Here is a 21,083-nt window from a genome sequence, read left to right as displayed (position 1 = left end):
CCCTTGATGCACACGTTAATGCGTTTTTTTTTTTTTGAACTTCACGTTAATGCGTTTTAATGCGTTTAATGTCGCCACCACATCGAACCCTATCCCCTTTCCACCAAATCCCGCAGCCACCGCGAGCCCGCAGCTGCCCTCCTTCAGTCCTCCATCCTCTCACGCCCCCTCCCGCACAGCCCCCTCCATGCTTCCTCCTCATCACCGTAGCCGCCGCATTCCTCCCTCTTCCTCTTCCTCATCACCACAGCCGCTCTAGTCGTGGCGAATCTGACGCCTGCAGGCAGACGCAACAGGAGTTCGTGGAGCGGCGGATGCAGACGGGGTCGTTGACGGAGCTGCAGGAGCAAGGAGCTCGAGTTGGTCATGGCTTGCCTTTGCATCTTCTTTCTCCCCCTTCCCTCACCCACGCCTCCCCTTTTTCTCATGGGTGAGGTCTTCGGCTGCAGGTGCGCCATGAGGAGTGGAAGGCCGAGTTCGTGCGACGACCAGAGCAACAGGAGCAAGGAGCCTCCTCTCTCTCCCTCTCAGTGGTTGAGGACTTCCTCAAGAAGAAAGAAGAAGGCCAAATAGAAGAAGAATTTGGCTCAAAGGTCTTGCGGAGGTGCCTCTGACCGTCTCTACTTTCATATTACTTTCTCCACCATGCACACTGGAATTAGATAATATATGTTTTTTCTAAACATGGCGTGTACAGATCTGAGGTTTTTATTTGCAGGTTGTGATTCTATATATTATGGTGTAGTCTGATATTTTAAGATATTCACAAAAGGAGTGTTTAATATGTCCACATTTATATAACTATGTAGTCAGGCATATTTCATCTCTTTTCTTGATCGAATGAAGCAGGTCTTGATAACTTTATCAGCTCCTTACATTTGTTCGTGTAACTTTGGCTAGGCAATGGAAAACTTAATGTGGCTGGAGTTCTACGCGCATTAAATCTAATTATCCTTATATTTCAACTCCAATGTCTCGGCCTTTAGAGGCTATTCTGGCCTCACAGGGTGAAGGCATGTTTGTACAGGCAATGAAAATAGGGTACTCATTTTTTTCTTGCTGGTTTGGGGTTTTGACAGTAGAATGTGGTTCCGGAAAGATATATGTGTGGTTTCTTTTATGTGCCTTATAGAAGATACATTATATTAGCATGTTATTTATCTTGCTGATTTGGGGATTTTGACAGTAGAATGTGGTTCAGGAAAAGATATATGTGTGGTTTCTTTTATGTGCCTTATAGAAGATACATTACATTAGCATGTTGTGATAAGATATGTTTATATGTATAATGTGGATCCTTGATAAGTAGACTAGCATGATCTCATGGCAATCTTTATAGTAGACCATGCTCTCTGTTAATATGGTCTCTTCTAAATTAAGTATATTTAACAAAGCTTTCAGTTTGTGTTAATACCACATTCTCTTACAAATTTACATTACAGTATGTCCTAGAAAAGGCACCCGATCACTTTATGCCTTGCGTACATGTTTTGGTAGAAACAATGCGTCAAAGTCTTCTACAAACTTTTTGGATTTGACAGCCGTACCATATCAGGTCAACAGTCCGGTGAAAAATCAATGGGGTATGGTGGCGGCTAGGGGCAGAGTCGGGCATGAGTCACCGGAGTCAAACCATAGACAAAGCAGATAGGGTCGGTTACATATTGATAATAGCATATTTTCTGGGCAACACGCTTTTTTTCTTCTACTTGTTGTTTATTAGTAGGCAGCAAATGGCTTTTAAAAGAAAAAGGTGGTGGACAGGTGGCGTTCATGGCCACCTTGCAATCCTACATTCTCAGGACTTAGTGTTTAAATTTGGTAGTTTTGCACTATCATTTTCATTTCTTCTGTAAGTTTTTTACCTTGTGTACTAATGCATGTTTTGTGCTTTTTTCAGAGTGCATAATGTCCCCTCAGGTTTGAATTGCTCTGAAGTTATCATGGCATTTCCTTATAGGGCTTGTTCACATTTATTCATGGAAGGTGAACTACCTGTTTCAAGATTGTAACCCACCTAAAAAATCCCTTCTGCCTTCCTGTTTTTGTTTGTGTATGTCGCTCTGTAAAGATTGGTCAGCCTGACCATGAAAGGGTGCTTCAGATTAGAAAAGAATGGTTTTTCTTTGTGTAATTTTCAGGACAAAGGAGGCTGTGGAGGAACTCATAAATGCCGTGCTAAATTATTAATTAGCCGTATTCTTGATTTTTCATTTTTTAAAGATAATTGAGTAACAAGTCATGTAGAGTTACTACCGTATTAGTATATTTCTAACTGCATGATCGAAACTGTACATTCTGAAAGTATAGGCTGTTATAGCATGGACACGGACTTGGTGCTCTCGGGTACCCGCGCACCCTATATGCGGAAATTTTTTTTAGTAATTCAGAAAAAGTTCAAAAAATTCCAAATCTTTTTTGCGATCAAACATGATCAAGTATTGTACTCGTATAAAAAATTTGGACAAGAAATTATTCATGTTGACTTCACAGCAAAAAAGACAAGTTTATGACAAGTTTATGACGACAATATAGCGTGTATAGTACTTGTATATAGCGTTTTTTGCTGAATCTTCGACCCAGGATGCAATGAAAGTCATTCTCTGTCGAATCTTTTTATACGACTACAATAGTTGATCATGTTTAACACCAAAAAAAATTGGATTTTTTGAAATTTTTTGAATTACTAATTTTTTTTGCATATAGGGTGCGCTGGTACCCAGGTTCTCCTTCATATTTTCCGTTATAGCATTACTTTGTAAATAAATCACATGTTAACTTGCTGGTTCAGTTTAAAGCTGCAGGCAGAGGCTTGCGGTAGGGGAAAAAAGAATTGTGCAGATGAAAACCAAAGCGTTTATTTGTGATTGTATAATCTGAACTACACTTTTATGAAAGTATGTTAGGCTCCTGCTCTTGGGAGATTAAGAGTTGTTGTGGTTTTGCTTGGTCCAGTGGCCCGAAGGGAGCTCACGTGCTATGGTTAGTTCACATGCTAAAAAACCAATCTCTGCGAAAATAGCATGCTCATTTTAGTTATATTGATTAATAGCATCTCTATGTTATTAGATACTCCCTCCGTTCTTTTTCAACTGCTTAGATCATATTTGATTCCAATGCTTGCTTTCATATCATTGGTTTGTCCAAAGTTTATGTTCAGAGATTATGCTTCAAAGATATGTTCAGATATCCTACAAAAAAATTGAGATGATCGCCCAATTCTAGCTTATCTGCTTTACCTAATATGTAAATTTTTGATTTTTATTTATTTAGATCACCTGAGTTCTAGGCAGTGAGTACTAGAAAGCATTATCACGTTTCAGTGCATTTTCGTACTTTGTGAAGCATTTCAGTTTTATGGATACGGGCATTCAGTTGAGAACTAAGAACAATTTTGTTTGAGTTTGTCAGATGATAATTTTTAGAGTTAATTACACAAAACCACAACTTCAGGGTAACTTATAACATTTTACCACAACTTTTGAGTTTTTCAACAAAAAACTACAACTTCAGGTCAACTTATAACACTTTACCACAACTTTTGAGTTTTTATAACACAAAACCACAACTTCTGAACTAATTTCAACATTGAGCCCAAATCTATCATTCAACTTCTTTTAACAGATAATCTGATTGATTGGGCCCACATGTTAGGACCTAAGCAGGAAAATGGTGGCATGTGCGCATCTCCTATGTGGCCTACCATTTCCTCCTCTTGCCATCCCGTACCGGCGGTATGAACTCCACCGACGTATTGGGTGTTGTTGGGGTGGTCAAAATTCTGCCACATGACGATCACTCCGAGCGTCCTCAATGGTGAGGTTCCTAGTGCCGCAAAGCCGCGCCCGCATGTCACTGTCGTTGGCGACGGAGTTCCAAATGATCTCGATGTCGTAATCAGTGAGGCGTGCTTGTAGTGGTCGTGAAGCACGAGGTGGCAGCCCTGATTGTGCACAACGTGGCAGCACGGATGTGCTGGCAGCGCCCGTCCGGACTATGGCATGGTCGAGCGGGGCGCACGAACTAGACAAAGAGGTCCTGGGGAGGACGAGTGCATCTCTACGACTGTGGAGCACAAGGCAGCAACCTTGTCTTTGCACAACGCGATATAGTGCATGTGCTAGCTGCGGCTGTCCTGACGACAACATGGTTGGACGGAGTGCGCCAGACGAAGAAGGTGAAGGCAGTGGATTTTTTTTCTTTTTAGGGGTAGATGCCGTAGAAGCTGCAGGTGAACGCGTCGTCGAGGAGACGACGATGTTGTATGCAAACTGCTATGTTACACAAATCCAGTTAGCGCCACGTAGGAGGGAACTTGTCGCGTAGAGAATGACATGTGGGCCCAATCATTCAGATTGGCTGTTAAAAGAAGTTGACCAATAGATTTGGGCTCAATGTTAAGAATTAGTCCAGCAGTTGTGTTTTTGTGTTAGAAACTCAAAAGTTGTGGTACAGTGTTATAATTTGCCGCGAAGTTGTGGTTTTGTGTTAAGAAACTCAAATGTTGTGGTAAATTGTTACAAGTTATCTGAAGTTTTGTGTAGTTAACTCTAATTTTTATCAGTTATAGTTACAATTACTAGAAGTAGCAAAGGTCTGGGTTAATTTAGAGCTTGAGTTGGCAGCTATGCTTTTTTGCATTCCAGATTATGCAAAGAGATTGCCATGTTTTCTTTTATTTCGGTTTAGTTCATTCCCTTATATATCCAGTTGTTTTCCGCAGAACAAATATAAATGTTCATGTTGTAATGGATGGATATGTTGATCGCATCGTCATGTCATGTAAATTACATGCAGAACAAATCTATATTTTTGTTGGAGAAAAATTCACTACAGGTCCTCATACTTATCGTGTTGGCCGCATTTCTTCTCGTACTTGCAAATACCCAAAATACAGTCCTACAACTTGTCGTCTCAGGTGGTCGTCTACGGTTCAAAATACCATTTCCTCTACGTATCTGCTGACCTGGCTGTTGACTGGCGCGTCCACGCGGACTTTGACCGCCAGCTTGACTGCCACATCGTCTTACCTGCCTGATTACGCCAGGAACCAAGGTTTGTTTTGCAAAATCGCCACAAATAAAAGAGCTCCTGTCCACAACCGCTCCCTCTCGCCGCCGATCCCCTTCCTCCACCACCACCACCAGCGGCACCGGCACGGCAGCCTCCGCCTCCTCCTCCACGGCCACGGCTTCCTCGGGACCCCGCACCACAATAACGACGACCACCGCCTCCTCCTCAACCTCCCCGATGTCCTGGGTGTGCGCGGCGATGGCCATGTCACAACCGCCGGAGGAGAGCAGCACGGCGAACTGCCCCCGTCGGTGGCTTCGAGCAGGAAAGTGGAGTTGGGGCTGCTGCTGCTGAAGAGGAGGCACAAGAAGCCGCCGCGGTCGACGTCGGCGCCCACCTGTGGTGTGCGGCGGACGAGGAGGGCGAGTGGCCGGACATGGCGTGGGTGGCCTCGGCCTGCAGGAGCTCTCCGTCGCCGCGGCGACAGCGTGAACTGCATCATCAGCTCGTCGGCAGCCTCCATGACCCATCCGCACACCGCCCCATGACCCGTGACTTGAGCTGGGCGGCATCCTGGAGTGGCCGGGCTCCACTGTAGATTGAACTCCGATACTATTCAGTACCACTTGTCTGAAATTTGCACCTTTTCTTGTTCTTGCAGCAGGAATTAATTCTGTACTACTATTTGGGTCTAGACTACAGCGCACACACTCGTTTGGAGTATTATCTACTGACTACTGTCATAATCCCTGTCACGGTGAGTGCTGACTGATGATGAACAACCGAACAATCAATTGCACACGTTTGCTAGTATTACTCTAGTTTGTGTTTCTTATGTCAGGCTTTCATGTGAAAATGTGTGTGTTCTACGTTGAGATATATAAACTTGACAAATCAACAACAGTCTTAATTAACCATGTCCAAGATTGCTTGCATTGCATTAGTACATCCTTCCTACTAGTAATCAGATTCAGTCCAAGGCATATATCCTAGTAGTGCAGAAGCTCCAATGCAAGACTGAAATGAACATGCTTCAGTTTCAGTTGCTCTGTAGCTCGCTCTCGCTGCTACATTTGCTCTGTAGCTTGCAAGACAGAGATGGAGCCCATGCAAGATTGAAATGCATCCAGTTACAAGTATTGCTCTGTAGCTCCCTGGTATGTACTCGTGCACCACCGCCCCGACCGCGTCGCTGGACTCCTTCCGCACCATGTCCAGGCGCGTGCCCAGCACCGCCATGACCTCCGCCCGGTTGACGACTTCTGTGCCCGCCGACGCGTGTGGCCGCTGCTTAGCATAGTCTTGGCGAGGCGCAGCCGGCTGCTCCCAGGGAAAGGGCCCGATCGAGGGCCACAAGGTCGCCGTCGCCGCTCGCCGTCCACGTGGTCGCCGGCCACTCCTCGCCATGTTCGCTTCTCCTCGGACTCCACCTCGCTCTCATGAGCCTCCGCACCGAAGGAATCAAGCCAAGCCGTGCTGCCCCCGAATCACTGGCGTATGAAGTATGCGCACGCCCGCGCGGACGCCGCGCACGGCCACGTCTCGCCGTCCGCGGTCCTGCTCGTCCCCCTCCTCCGCCGCGCCACGCACGCCATGTCTGGCCACTCGCACTTCTCCTCCACCGCGCACCGCAGCCCCACCTCCACCAGCCCGCTGGCAGCCGTGACCCCGCAGCGCGCCTGCAACCTGCAGGCGGTGTTCAACAAGATCCTGAACATGGCGGTGGCGGGCGTGCTGGCCAAGGACCAGATGGTGCGGCGCGTGTTTGTGCCGAGCGACATGGAGTTCGACGGACGGCGAGGCGTAGGTGTCGGAGTTGCGGCCGCGAGATGCAGGCGCGCAGCCTCCGTTGGGTGCTAAGACGAGCAGGGAGGCCGACGATGGTGTGCCCCAGGTGCGCCGCAGAGGATCCCCATCGAGACGACGCGAATTGAGGCGATGACCGGCGGCTAGCTGCTGGCTGTTGCTGCTCCCGTGGCTAGCTTACTACTCCTGTCTGCCCCACGAGAGGGGTGCGACCGCGAGGTGCGGTGCGGTGCGATGGGTGTGGAGAGGTTGCGTCCGACCATGTGGTGTCGTGTGGTCGATCCGACCAGGTGGGTGTGTAGAGATGCGACCAGGTGAGGCGCGGTCCGACCATGCGGGGCGACAAACGTAAATTCGTCGTTTTTGCAATAAAACCCCTTGTATTCTCCCGCCCAGGCGTCTTCTGATGAGCTGGCGGTCAAAACCCGCGTGGACTCTCTAGTCAACAGCCAAGTCAGCAGATACATAGAGGAAATGGTATTTTGGACCGTAGACGACCACCTGAGACAAGTTGTAGGACTGTATTTTGGGTATTTGCAAGTACGAGGAGAAATGCGGCCAACGCGACAAGTATGAGGACCTGTAGTGAATTTTTCTCTTTTTGTTGGGACTAAAAGTGAAAACGATATTTGGGACCAAAACTTTTCAAATAGCTCTGAATATGAATTGGGACCTTGTGCAGTTTGGGGTGGAGCTGCATGGAGTGAGATGCGGACAACAATAGGGCGAAGAAGCATGCGATCGAGGAGTGCAAGCAGCGGCGCTCCTTTGCAATGGGTTGTGGCTGCAGGGGAGGGGAGGCAGCCAACGACGGGGAGAATGAGCAGGTCGTTGAGGAGTGCAAGCAGCAGGGTAAGATGCGTATTTTTTCAGACGATCTTGATTGTTTTGCAACATATATTGCATTTCTAGGGATAATCGTTCTTCTTATTTATTATTTCCCATGTTCGCTGAAGATTAATTTAGGCCCATACAGTTTCCGTTGAATGGAAGTCTGAAACTGAAGATAGGGCATATTGTTTTAGTTCTGAGTGGTTGGGGATATTGTGGATTGATTTCCCTAGAGCAGTCAGACCTCCAAGATAGGTGAGCCTGATTTCTTCTGCAACTCTTCCACCACAGTACATGAAAAGGAATATGTTCTACCTATCAGCACCATTTCTTGAGGAGGATTGTTGCTTCCCCTTTATATTGTCACACTTTGGTGTCCTTGAGTTCAGAATAGATTCACCTTTGCTCTAATTTTCTTTATATATTCCCAGGTGCTAAATTCCTAGGTGTCAAGGGCATTGTTGTGGCGCGATCCTTGTCTACTACGATCGCTCGGCATGGCGTCCATAGCCCCTTTTGCTGCATTCTTTGTTTTTCGGAAAATATGTTCTTGCTTGAGGGTGAATATGTTCATGATTCATAATCATTGTATTTGATTCATAAGAAATAGTGAGATGCTTTGTTATGAGTTATGATATAGGGTTTGTAAAATTTGCATGCAATTTATTGATGGTTAGGATTCGAGCTCAATTTCAATAACTTTAGAGCCTTTTTTTTATCCTCTCGAATTTTCTCATCTATTACAGTGAATTACTGCAGATCCATTTTACATCTACAGTCCAAGGAGGCAAAGTCTTGTGGCTTAATATCATTTAAAACCTGTCTTTCATTAATATGGTCATTCCTTTGTCTTAATCTTACCATGGTTAACTCCCTGGCTACAACATTATTGAGAGTGGATGCAAGATTTGTTGTGTTTCCCAATGCGTCGTTCTGTACAATTCTTAGCATCAACGTTGATGCCTATACGACAGGCTATACACCTTTGTAATGTAATCTTGTGCATGTGAATGGCACCGGCAGTGGTTTAAAACATAAGCTGGTGCATCTTCTGCTTGCTTGTTGCTCTTTTTCAACTAGGCATGGTCTCTAATAGATTAGATATCCATTAAAACTTGTATATGTGGTCTGCCTCCTTTTGCCTCCATCAACATATGTGTGTTGCACTACAGAAAACTGCTAATTTGCCGTCTGTGAGTGGCTTTGCCGTCAGCTTTTCATCGGGGTAGACGGCAATAAAAGTTTCGCCATCAACTGATGACGGCAAAGTATGCTTGACGGCAAATCTCTGCTTTGCCATATGTCCGCGCGGTGGCGGACGACAAATCTACCGGAAGAAAGACGACAAAGAAAACAAGATGGCAAACTGGCTCTTCGCCGTCCGTTGTTTTGCTGGCTGACGGTAAAGGGTGGACTCGTGTCCAGTTTGACGGTCGGTAATCTAATTTTGTCATCTGTTTTTGTCATCTGCTGACGGCAAAGTCAGTAGCTTTGCTGTCCGTGTTCAACCCTGCTAACGGCGAATTAATAGAAAAAAAACCTGGCACCCAGCCTTGCTTTGACGTCTCCTTTTTATCCCAGTGACGGCAAATTAATGAAATGTAAAAAAAAGAAAACCCCCCAACACCCGACCGCATCACTGTCTCGACCCCCGCTAGGTTATCTGCCGCCACCACCCGTCCCCGGCTCCGCCGCCCGTCCCTCCCTCCACCGCGCCGCCGCAGCTGGTCCCCGCCTCCACCGCACTGCCGCAGGTGGCCCTGCCTCCACCCCGCCGCCGTCGGGGCCCTTGTCCACTGCGCCCCCCACCAGTCCTCCTCCAATGGCGCGACCGCCACCGGGCAGTCCTCCCCTGCCCTAGCACCACGGCTGCAGTTGGCAGCACCGCCGCCGGCTCCCGTCTACGCATCCGCAGCCGCTGGTCACCACTGAAGCCGGGCACCATCTCCCCCTCTGTCCTCAACCCCCTCTGCCCCACGCCACGGTGAGCACCGCTCCTATTCTGGCATTCTATTTAATTTTCCCAAACTAGATTAAAAAACCATGTGAGCCATTGATCTAATAATTTTAATGGTTAATACAATAGTTCATCTGAATCTTTTCCTGTTACCGAACAAGTCCCAACACAACATACTGTCACAAACTCAAAACATGGTATGCACTCATTCAGTACTTCAAAGGTGAAGAATTTGCTTCAGAACAGGGAGGAGTACCTGAGATGGGTGAGTAGTAAGAAAGAATCCGACTGTCTGTGCGAACTCATTCCCATGCCTACAGATATGGCAGATAGTGGAGGAAGGATCAGTATGAGACATCATATCGCACGGCATAATGGCAGCTCCCGTCACCGAACAACGTTAATCATTAAAACATGTGGAAAATGCGAGTAAAGTGAACAAATTGTGCACACGAACTTTGACAATCTAACACAGTGGGCAGCCGTTTTCAGGATGCCCCAGAAACAGGTCAAGGAATTAAACAGAAGAGGAAGAATTGCAAGGCAGCATGATGTTGGTGATCTAGCATGTATACTCCATAAAGCAAGTTTGGATAATATGGTTGTTCTACAAGGCAAAATTTCATTTTTGATTGATGCTCGTTAGGAAATTAAATGCTCAGTTTCTTGCTTATTTTCTTTAGGTTAGGTTTTGTTGAACTGCAAGATGATGTTGACGATGTTTTTATTAGATTGTTCTGCGAGTGCTTATGTTGGTTGTGCCGGTGCTTTTCATGTGCAGGGATTTTCTCTTCACCTCCAGGAGCACTATCCGTCCCGTTGCCATTGCCATCGTCATTCGACTACCGCCTCTACGGTCTAGGGGTGAGCTTGACTGTCATCTCCTCCCCCTCCCCTATTTGATTTGTTCCGGTCGTCATGCTGATGCTACTAGATTTTATTTTCATGTCAAGTCTCGTAGCCTAGGCGCATCCCGTTCGAAAGGGTGGCATCTATAAATATGCATGTCTTTGCATATTTATAACCGTCGTCCTTTCGAATTGTCCACGTTATCCATGGACAGCCCGAGTACGCGTAGATTGGGTTTCGTTTTCCATGCTCTACTTCGGCCCTCGGCAAAATTTCATCTGCGCCACCTTGTTGTTCTCCGGGTGCACATTCTCTCGGCTTGTTGTCGAGACGTGTATTTGGAGAACAGCGGGGAGGTGCTGCCAAAATTTTGCCTCGGACCGGAGTAGAGCACGGGAAACGAACCCAATCTACACGTACTCGAGTGGGATTAGGAACCATCTTTACCTATTAGCGATAGGATTCAATCCATGAATGCATGTTTCCCTTTTGTATGGTAAAAAATTAAAGCCATGGCGTAAATAATATAACAATGGTAATTAGTTGTGTATCTAGTCTTAATTACAATATACATATCTTGATGAATATGAATTTGGTGCCCCTACTGTCATATGCAAGTACCAATATGGATGATCGTGAGTGGATGTACACTGGCCACCCTAGTCAGGCTGGCATGACCACTGAATGGGTGACGAAGACCAATGAATTTGTAGAGGCAACATTTGCTAGAGGCCAAAGAAAAAGTTGGTGCCCCTGCTTGAAGTGTGACAACGACAGAGAACAGGCGAAGAAGACGATGTGTAGGCACCTGCAGAAGCATGGGTTTAAGCGTGGGTATACCCGGTGGACCCTTCATGGCGAGCCTGAACGTAGCAGAGAGGAGGTGGTGCGTCGGCGAACCGACAACAATGGTACCGAGATCGTTGACATTGTAGCTGACTTCAACGATGCACGTGAAGAGGGATCAGAGGAAGAACCAGAGGAGTCTGCGAGGGCCTTCTTAGAAATGTTGAATTCCTCAGAACAACCTCTTCACGACCACACAAACCAATGTTAGCTGGATGCCATTGCACAAGCAATGGCTATAAAGACCCAGTTCAACATGAGCAAAGATTTCTTTAATTCGATGGTGACATCTTGGGGTCGCTCTCTCCCCGAAGGTCAGAAACTGGCTAAAAGCTGGTATTATGCGAAGAAAATCCTTCGTGCACTTAAGATGCCCTATGAGCAGATACATGCTTGTCCAAATGGATGTGTCTTATTTACGAAAGAGTATGCCGATGACAATTATTGCGCCAAGTGCAAAGCCTCTAGGTATGTCGAGAGAGACCTCAGTGATGGTACGAAGAAACAGAGCAAAGTCCCCGCAAATGTTCTTTGATATTTTCCAATCTTGCCAAGAATTCAACGTCTTTATTGAACGAAGATACAGCCAAACAGATGACATGGCACAAATATGGGATAAGACGCAACAAAGATGATCATGGGAGACCGATGTTGATACATCTGTCTTGTGCCCAAGCATGGAAGAGTTTCGATCGAATACATCATGAGAAAGTAAAAGAGGCAAAGAATGCACGAGTTGCCATCGGAATCGATGGGTTCAATCCGTTTGGTATGGTGTCAAAGACATACAGTTGTTGGCCCGTGTTTGTTGTTGCCCTCAACCTCCCCCCCTGGCGCCCTAATGCAACGCAAGCACATGTTCCTGTCGTTGATAATTCCAGGGCCCAAGTATCCGGGGAAGAATATAAGTGTGTACATGCAACCACTGATAGATGAGTTGAAAGAAGCTTGGGTGAATGGGATACGGACATACGACGCTGCTATCAAAAAGAACTTCACAATGCATGTTTGGTACCAGTACTCACTTCATGACTTACCGGCACATTCACTTTTCATGGGGTGGTATGTGCATGGGAGGTTCCCATGCCCAAGGTGCAAGGCAAGCATGCAGTGCCGTTGGTTGCAGCATGGTCGCAAGTATTCTTGCTTCGATTTTCATAGACAACATTTGCGTCGTGACCATCCATTCAGACAAGACAAGAAGAACTTCATGAAAGGTGAAGTAGTTGAACACTCGGCACCACCTGAGATGACGGGTGAACAAATTCGTGATCAAATAAATGCTCTCCAGCCTGATCCCAAACGTCCAGGGTATTTCTTGGGATATAACGAAGAACACGCGTGGACTCACAAGCCATGCTTATGGGATCTCCCCTACTTCCACCAACTCGAGTTTCCACATAATATTGATGTAATGCACACTGAAAAGAATATCGCCGAGGCCATTTTTGGCACGTTGTTCAACATTGCTGAGAAGACGAAGTATAATACTAAGTCTAGACTTGATGTAATGAAGCTATGTGATAGACCCGAACAAAACTTGCAACAACCCGAGGGAAAGAAAAACTGGAGGACGCCAAAGGCGAGGTTTGTTCTTACTAGGGAACAAAAGGAGATACTCATGTGGTTCAAAACTTTGTTGTCCCCTGATGGGTTTGCAACGAACCTTATGAGGGCAGTGAAACTTGATAAATTGAAGTTCAACGGGATGAAGAGTCATGATTGGCACATATGGCTTGAGTGGTTAATGTCGGTGATGATTCGAGGCTATATCCTTGAGGATGATTGGGAAGTATTGGCAGAGCTTACCTATTTCTTCCGTGTTCTTTGTGCTAAAGAAGTATCTCCTACTGTGATAGATGAGATGGAAGAACGGGCCCCCGAGTTGCTCTGCAAGCTAGAGAAGATCTTTCCACCAGGATTCTTTAACCCGATGGAACATATGATTTTACACCTCCCTTCCAAGGCAAGAATGGGTGGCCCTATGCAGAATTGTTGGTGCTATGGACTTGAGAGAATGCATAAGACTCTTCGAGCTAAATGTAGAAATAAATGTAGAATTGAAGCCTCCATAGCCGAGGCATTCTTGGCGGAGGATATTACAAACTTCACGACATCATGCTATGCGGGCAATATTCCAAGCTTGCATAATGCAAAGTCTCGATACAATACTGGCGACCCTAAACATGAATCCAAGGGGGAGTGTTGGGAGCGGATCGTGGACTATTGGTGTTCCAAAGAGTATAGGGCGAAAAACAAAGATTATAGAAATCGACGAGCCGCAATGCTGGATCCACCACATCATCAAGGCAACTTGAACATTATGGAGTTCGGTGAACGTTGGGTATATCTTACTTCCCATATCGATTTGTTCTTCATAAGCTTTTTCTTGTCATACATGTTGCCAATCCTTGTGATGAAATCTTAATCATGTTGCTTTGGTTGCAGGCATCTCACCATAATGCTCCATTGGCCAACCTTTTCGTCTCGTATGCTTTGGCCCATAAGGCACCATACAAAACAGCCACGCCTTACGATGAGAATGACACAACGTCCGCGTACTCCAGCAAGACCGCCTAAGATCGGATGGAGAAATTTAAAGGGACGACAAAAGAGTTGAAAGGGCCCGAGTATGATGTGACAACAGAGCCTCTTGACCACGCGTTGGTCATGATCTCTGGAGAAGGCAAGAAACATGGCAAGGAAGCAATTGCAGGAGGCATGTTCCCTAGCTCCTCCCGTAGCTCTCTCCCTGAATACAAAGCTCGGTTAGGTATCTCAAAATCTTCTACATATAAACGCTCGACTCCAGCTATGGTTGAGATGGAGGTATTCTATACAAGTCCTTATATATATGTTTGTTTCTTACTTACTGTTGGATTGAAGATGCGATTGCCATGCCATATTTTGCAAGCCCGACTGGCGGAGGAGAGGCGAGTGGCGGCGGAGGAGAGGGCAGAGGAGAGGTGACTGGCTGATGAGAGGACGCAGCAGGTGGTGCAGCAGGCGGTGTTGGCACAAACTAGTCAATGCTTTGCAATGTTTGGGGTTAGTTCCTTAATTTCCAAACACATACATGAATTCTTCTACTACCAGTACTTAATCTTCACTCAAACATAATTTGCAGGCTTATTGTACCCAGAATGGTATGCCCGCTATGCAGATGCCTCAATCAGGCCATGGATCTAATACTGATGGATCTTCACATGCACGAGGCCCAAGCGACAACAACCTTGGTGGTTCTCCGAATGTTTGAGATCGAGTATGGTTAGTGCGTACATATCTCATTTACGTAGGTCTCAAATTTGTCAACGTAGAAACAAGTAGCTATCTGGATTCTTGAAGATCAAACTTATAAGTAGAGACAAGTAGAGACCATTTGAACCGTTTCAAACTAGAAACCATTTGAACAATTTCAACCATGATCTTAATTAACTATATGCATTCTTGAAGCTATTTATTTTCATGATTTAGAGACTACTTGAAGATATTCATGATTTAGAGACAAGTAGCTACTTATTTTCATGATTTAGAGACCATTTGAAGATCTCCATGATTTAGAAACTTGTAAGTAGAGACCGTTTGAACCATTTAAAGATCAGACTTATAAGTAGAGACAAGTATATACCATTTGAAACCATGATCAATTTATTCTCATGATTTAGAGACCACTTGAAGCTATTTATTTTCATGATTTAGAGAGCACTCGAAGATATTTATGATTTAGAGTGTTGATTTGAACCAATGTTATAAGTTGACACAAGTAGCTATTTATTTTCATGATTTAGAGACCATTCTTGAAGATCTTCATGATCTAGTGTTAAATTAGCATGTTCAAAATTGGATAAGTGTTCAAGAAACTCCATATGTACTAGAAGCTATTTATTTTGGAAACTCACTATGGAATATGGATCACTATTTATTTTGTTGTGTCGAAGTACTTTCTTTTGTCTATTTGGCATATTGATGATTTCAAGCACGTTATTTGTTCTTGTGCCAAAATGTGACAGACACCATTCAATCTTGTAGGTTGCCACCTGGATGCTCTTTGGACTACGACATGGACATGAAGGTATTTGTTGTAGTGCCAAATCTTACGTAGTGATGCCATCTTTGGTCATTGTGTATTATAAGTATGGGACTATATGCTGTGGAACTATATGCTATGGAACTTTGTTTTGGGACTATATGCTATGGAACTTTGTCATGGGACTATATGCTATGGAACTTTGTTCATTGTTGCTTATATTTGCTATGGAACTATGCTTTCCTGTTATGGTTCTGTGCTATGTGCTGTGAGGATCTTTGGTATGGATCAAGGCAATTACTATATTTTGTATTAAACTGTTTAATTTCTGATTATCAAAAAAAAACTTTGCCGTCTAGGGACAGACGGCAAACCTGCCACATGTCGCTAGACAGCAAAATTCTAGTGGCAGCACATGCTAGCGACAAAGTGTGCATCTTTGCCCACTGGGCCACGAACCCCAGACGGCTAAGTCCTACCATTTTGCCCACTGGACCAAGCACAACAGACGGCAAAGTATGCGTCTTTCCTGTCTGCCTGTACTGACAGTTGACGACAAAGATAATAGACTTTGCCGTCTGGCTGGATGGCCGGTAGATGGCAAAACACTTAACGCCGTCCGTCAGTCCGTCCGTTTCGTCTGTTGCAATATTTTGCCGTATGATTTTACCGGCTGACGGCAAAAGGAATAGACTGACGACAAAGTCTTTGCCGTCATCCAGAGAAAATAGCAGACGACAAAGTATTCTTTGCCGTCTGACTTTGCCGTCTAGTTCCTGACGGCAAACTCCTGGATTTACGTCTTTGCCAGGCAAACTCCTGGATTTACGTCTTTGCCATATGTTATCCACAGACGGCAAACTAGCAGTTTCATGTAGTGTTGTTCTTATTATCTTTACATGCTTATTTGGAAGCCCCCATCGTCTAATACAAATATACATGCCGCCCAGGATTCAGATTTTAATGTAAGATTATAAAGAAGAAGAGATAACATATTGTACTGGGTTAATAGCATTTAATAGCATACCATTTTTTTGTTAGTGCATGATCTGAACGATGGCTTTATGAAATATACATGCTGCCCAAAAGTTATGTATGAAAAAAATTGATGCACATATGTAACAATATAATTGGGTTTATCAGAACTAATTAATGTTTGTTTTATGAGAAATAAACATTTGCACTTCTTCTTCAGTTAGTTGGGTTGTTAGATTGCTGCTTCTCTCTCTGTTGGTTTATGATCTTTTGGGTGCAGAATGGTAACAAATTGCTGCATCATCATGGCTAAGGTGTCCATACCCCTAAGTAAGCATGTTATACAAATATGTTTTTTTTCAAACTTAGATTTCTCAGTGTGATAAACATATTTTCAATATAGCTTGATTTAACACATGGGCTTTCTATTACGAATATCGAATACGTCCTTGCAAAATGAAACTATTTTCATTGACAACATGGATTTAGCGGGTCTCTGCGCCATTTGGCGCAACGGGTCAACTAGTAAACATATGAAAGGAATACTAGCAACTAGTACATGATAACCAGGTGCATAACAACATAGCACGAGAGTGAACATGAAACTCTAAGCATTACCGAAACAACGATAACCATATTTTCAACAGGCAAACATTTACTAAATATTCAAGTTGAAACCATGTCCACTGCATGACTATCATGCAAGTGGGTATTGTGGCTTGCCTGGGGATGAAGAAGGCACCGGGGAGAAGTGCGGTGAAGCCACGGAAACGAAATGCCGGAAACAGTTCTCTCCCGGAGGGGTTGTTTACGAGCAATTCTAACGGGGCTAACCCCGTTAAGAGGCTTTGCCATCTGCCAGCAGATGGCAAAGCCACAGGCTCTTTGCCATCAGCCAGCAGATGGCAAAGCCACAGGCTCTTTGCCATCAGCCAGCAGATGGCAAAGCCACAGGCTCTTTGCCATCAGCCAGCAGACGGCAAAGAAGCCTTTACCGGCAGGGTTTCGGACGACAGGTTTGCCATCTGCTGGCAGATGGCAAAGCCTTTGCCATCCGCCGACCATGCCTTTGCCATCTGCCATGGCAGATGGCAAACTGCCAGATTCCAGTAGTGCAAGGGCAAAATGGTCATTTCTAGTATGTCAAACCATATTGAAAATTATCTAAACAGAACGGGCTCGACGAGACGAAGACGTGAGCTTTGGTTTCACATCGATCGAAGCTACGGTTGAAAAGTTGTGAGGAGTTGAAGTTCAGGGACTTTTTTGCAAAAATAATATTCACAGCCGGGTCCCTGAGTGGATAAGAAAGAAACGGATTTTTAGTAAATATGCTTTCGAGCAGAGAAAGCGTACTTTAGGCAAAAGAAGAATGAAAGAGGCTTTCAGAAGAAGAAAACGTATCAACATGAAATACGTTTTCACTTAAATGAAAACGCCCTCAGGTAAAAGTGTCTCCACTTACGTTGAGCTGGCAGGGGGGTCAAGGCACGTGAGGCTAACTGGCGGGGTCCGTGCGCAGGGGGGTTTCGACTTGGCGCGTCTCCTTCCTCCCGCTCATGTGCGCCCATGAGTAGAGGAGGAACAGGGGAGGGAAGGGGAGCGGCGGCCTGGCCGGCTCCGGCCGTCCCCGGCCAAGGAGAGGCCACCGGCGGGTGCGGCCCGACGCGGCGCCTCCATCCCCGTGATCAGCCAGCGCCGAGGCGGCCGAGGGCGACGGCAAGAGGCGGCGACACAAGGAGGACAGAGGAAGGAAGAGGCGGATGGTCGGCGAGGGAACGGGCGACTCCGGCGTGCTCTGGCCGATCTGAGGACACCGGCGGGACCACGAACCATGTTGCGTCCGTTCAGACGGCTAGTAGGCGCTGGGGAGGAGTGGAACGGAGGGGACGGGCGGGGCCATGGGAGGCAGACGCGGAACGGGTGGAGGTGGTACTCGGTGAAGCAGAGCGCTCCGGCGAGGGATGATGGGGTGGGGCGACTCGTGAGGAGGAGGAGAAGCTCTTGGACAACTTGGGATGAGGAGAGGAGGCTCGGGCTCGCTGGAACCAAGGAGGAACCGCGGCGGCCTAGGCGAACTCCGGCGAAAAGAGGAGGGGGCGAGGTCTTCGGGGGCAAATGAGGCGGGGGAGGGACTTGTGAGCTGCGGAGGGACTCGGGTCACACTTATATAGCCGAGGGGAGGTCTCTGGATCACCAGAAGCAAGCTCAACTAGTGCACTAATGGTGGACAAAGGCTGGGCATGGCACGGGCATGGAGCTAGCGGCTCATTTATGGCGAACCAAGAGGGGGCCCGAGCACGGGGTGATGAAGGCGATCACGGGGAAGCTCCAGGACATGGTTTCACGTCGAGACGAGGAGGGAGACGATGGGAACAGTGGCAAGAAGACTCCAGAGCATGCAATTTTCATGACATCGCGTGATCACCATGCGCACTGGAGCAAACTGCGGGTTTTGGTCAAGCCGACCATGTCTAGCGGATTGACCCTAGTGCCCTTAGTCTAAGTGAGGAAATAAATCGATCCAGGGGAAAAGAAGTGATTCACACCTAGCTCCAAAACATTGCAACAACAAGGTGTTTGTAACTTGTTGTGGCTCACACATGTGAAGTTAGACTTTGTTCTTTGGCAGAGTGTGATCAAGCACTAAGGTAATCCTTATTACCAAAAACCAGCTTAATCGGAGGAGTTTAGAGGCGGGTTGCTGTAGAAAGTGCCATAATGGCCAGATTTAGATATTTGGATGATGCACTCACATACATGATTGTATTGAGCTGAATTTGAGCATGGCACAATGATTTGAAGATATGAAGATGATCAAAAAGGTTTCTGGCCATTTGGATGAATGGATTGATGGATTGATCCACAACTTGGTGGAGGGAGTTTATATGAAAAAATAGAATGTCCTGGTAAAATGGCAGCTTAAATGAAGCAATATAAAATATAGTTGCTTCACAAACTGAAAATTTGGACAAAATCAAATAATTGAAGATGAGCTCACATGGTGGCATGACATGAGCTCAACTTTGGTGGAGGACTATGATATGATGATATTGAGGACCATGAAAAATTCCAACTCATTTGGATATGCCTAGCTTGTACCTCCACAAAGTTTCTTTTTGGAAAGAAACTTTGGAAAATCATAATTAAATAATTACTAGGAAAATGAGGTTGAATTTTGGCATGTGAAAATGATATGGACATGAAAAGATGTGCAAGAAGTTTGAGGTCAATTGGGCAAAGGAAAATAGCACTTGCTTCACAATGTGCCATTTAGGGCAGAATAGGAAATGAATTATTTGAGGACTGTTTTTGAACATCTCAATGAAATGTTTTGCCACATTTGATGAAGATATGACCCAAACAATTTATGAGAATTATTTGGGATTTTTTGGAGTGATAGAAATATAGGTTGCTTCACAACCTAGGGCAAATTGAGTTATTCCTTTAATATAAAAGGAATATTAAGAATATTAGGATTTGGTCCAAGGTGGAAATGGAAAGGTCTAGGGAAGGATTTGGGTATGAAAAGCCACTCTGGAAAGAAAGTAGAGGTCATCTTCTTCAGTTTCCAGACCACACAACCATTGAAAAAGAAAACTCAGGCAAAAACCTCAGAAAATCAAAAGAAAAAGAAAGGGCCAAAAATTAGGTTGTTACAAAGATGGTGTCTCAATGTTGTCTTTCTTCAAGACTTGTCGATTCTTGTATCACCCACTGGTTTTCCTTCACTTGCATATCCGGTGAAGAAGTCGGATGCGTACCGTGAATTCTTCCTTGTGCGCGGGACTTGCATGAACTTGGCAGCATACTCACTGTATGAAGAAATATTGGATTTTTTTGAGGCATACCTTTGTTCCGACTGATTCTTATTTCTGACTTAACTATTGCAGATCTGACTCTTGGGAAACAATATCATATGCTGACAGCTCGTTGTTTATTTTCTTGTACTAGTGTTGTACTGAAGAAGATTGGGCAGCTTGTGTTGGAAGCGATCGGGGTATCGTGCTGAGGAAGACTGGGTGGCTTGTGCTCGAAGCTTTCAGCGAATAGCTTGCTGAGGAAGGCTGGGCAGCGTACCTTATAAGATTCCCCCCTTAAAGGCTTGCTGGGGAAGACTCGGTACCTTATGCCAGAAGCTTTTGCAATACCTTATTGAAGAAGACTGAATATCTTGCACAGGAAAATCATTCATACCTTACTGATGCAGACTGGGGAGCGTGTCGTGTACGCTTCACTGATAAATTATGGAGAAGGACTGAGCTGTTTTTCTTTGTGAACTAAATAATATATATATTCTTGTCATTCCGGCTGCTGATTACTTGTATGAAAAGAAATGTCTGACTATTCTTGCTGAATTCATTGCATATTTGGACTGACTTCTGGGTGTCGCATGCTTCAAAACTGACTTGTGGCAGAACCAATTATCGGGTACAGACCATACCTTTGACCTGGTATGCATGTTGGACTTGGATCCAGTTTTGTTCTCCTACTAGTTTAATCATTGCCGCAATAAAGGTGTATCTTTGTCGGGTACTTGTTACTGAAAGTCTGAGCAGAATATTCTTGTATTCAGACCGGTTGTCTGCAATACAATGCTATTAGCTGAAAATCTCATTGCCTTTAATTGAGCTCCTTGGTGTATATCTTTACTTCTCACGACTTTATTTGATCCAATGTCGGTTGATGAGCAATTTCCATAAGGGGGTAACACCGAAGATTCAAAACAAAGAAACACGAGAAAACGAGCGATTGCAATAAAGCACGCAGCAAACAAGC

At 45.3% G+C, this 21,083-nt stretch overlaps 2 protein-coding genes and 1 long non-coding RNA gene across 16 annotated transcripts; all 3 read left to right on the top strand.

Moving 5' to 3' along the window:
- The first annotated feature begins 68 nt into the window (after nt 1–68).
- On the top strand, nt 69–5,829 carry LOC123157338 (uncharacterized). Of its 5 annotated transcripts, XM_044575600.1 has the most exons (4): nt 70–363; nt 450–604; nt 1,556–1,652; nt 1,901–5,829. In XM_044575600.1, exon 4 carries the CDS (start codon nt 4,650–4,652, stop codon nt 5,559–5,561), a length of 912 nt encoding a protein of 303 aa, XP_044431535.1. In that variant the 5' UTR covers nt 70–363; nt 450–604; nt 1,556–1,652; nt 1,901–4,649; the 3' UTR covers nt 5,562–5,829. The 5 variants fall into 5 exon arrangements, with proteins under 5 accessions (XP_044431536.1, XP_044431535.1, XP_044431533.1 ...); XM_044575601.1 differs by lacking the exon at nt 1,556–1,652 and having other exon boundaries at nt 69–359; nt 450–593; XM_044575598.1 differs by lacking the exon at nt 1,556–1,652 and having other exon boundaries at nt 71–359.
- A 987-nt stretch (nt 5,830–6,816) lies between these two features.
- Nucleotides 6,817–8,526, top strand: LOC123157339 (uncharacterized). The gene is made up of 3 exons (XR_006478950.1): nt 6,817–7,671; nt 7,776–7,905; nt 8,082–8,526. It is a non-coding gene; the product is annotated as an uncharacterized lncRNA (long non-coding RNA).
- Nucleotides 8,527–9,247: 721 nt separating this feature from the next.
- On the top strand, nt 9,248–20,840 carry LOC123159604 (uncharacterized). 10 transcript variants are annotated; one of them, XM_044577420.1, is made up of 7 exons: nt 9,248–9,634; nt 10,389–10,471; nt 13,751–14,131; nt 14,217–14,350; nt 14,430–14,564; nt 15,332–15,374; nt 20,259–20,840. In XM_044577420.1, the coding sequence occupies exons 3-7, from the start codon at nt 13,889–13,891 to the stop codon at nt 20,355–20,357; spliced, it is 654 nt and encodes a 217-aa protein (XP_044433355.1). In that variant the 5' UTR covers nt 9,248–9,634; nt 10,389–10,471; nt 13,751–13,888; the 3' UTR covers nt 20,358–20,840. The 10 variants fall into 10 exon arrangements, 2 of the variants coding, with proteins under 2 accessions (XP_044433355.1, XP_044433356.1); XR_006479802.1 differs by lacking the exons at nt 9,248–9,634; nt 10,389–10,471 and adding exons at nt 10,483–13,646; nt 16,585–16,634; XR_006479801.1 differs by lacking the exons at nt 9,248–9,634; nt 10,389–10,471 and adding exons at nt 10,483–13,646; nt 16,585–16,634 and having other exon boundaries at nt 14,430–14,569.
- The last annotated feature ends 243 nt before the right edge of the window (nt 20,841–21,083 follow it).

The sequence above is a fragment of the Triticum aestivum genome, chromosome 7B, assembly GCF_018294505.1.
Source record: "Triticum aestivum cultivar Chinese Spring chromosome 7B, IWGSC CS RefSeq v2.1, whole genome shotgun sequence".
Classification (NCBI taxonomy): Eukaryota; Viridiplantae; Streptophyta; class Magnoliopsida; order Poales; family Poaceae; genus Triticum; species Triticum aestivum.
The sequence above is the reverse complement of the archived record's forward strand: the minus strand, read 5'-3'. Positions and strand labels throughout refer to the sequence as shown.

Coding starts and splice junctions, on each gene's coding strand:
- LOC123157338 (XM_044575601.1), top strand. CDS start 4,650: ATGCAAAGAGATTGCCATGTTTTCTTTTATTTCGGTTTAGTTCATTCC.
- LOC123159604 (XM_044577420.1), top strand. CDS start 13,889: ATGGAGAAATTTAAAGGGACGACAAAAGAGTTGAAAGGGCCCGAGTAT. Junction 14,132..14,216: donor CAGCTATGGTTGAGATGGAG/GTATTCTATACA, acceptor ATATTTTGCAAG/CCCGACTGGCGGAGGAGAGG. Junction 15,375..20,258: donor ACTACGACATGGACATGAAG/GTATTTGTTGTA, acceptor TTCTTGTACTAG/TGTTGTACTGAAGAAGATTG.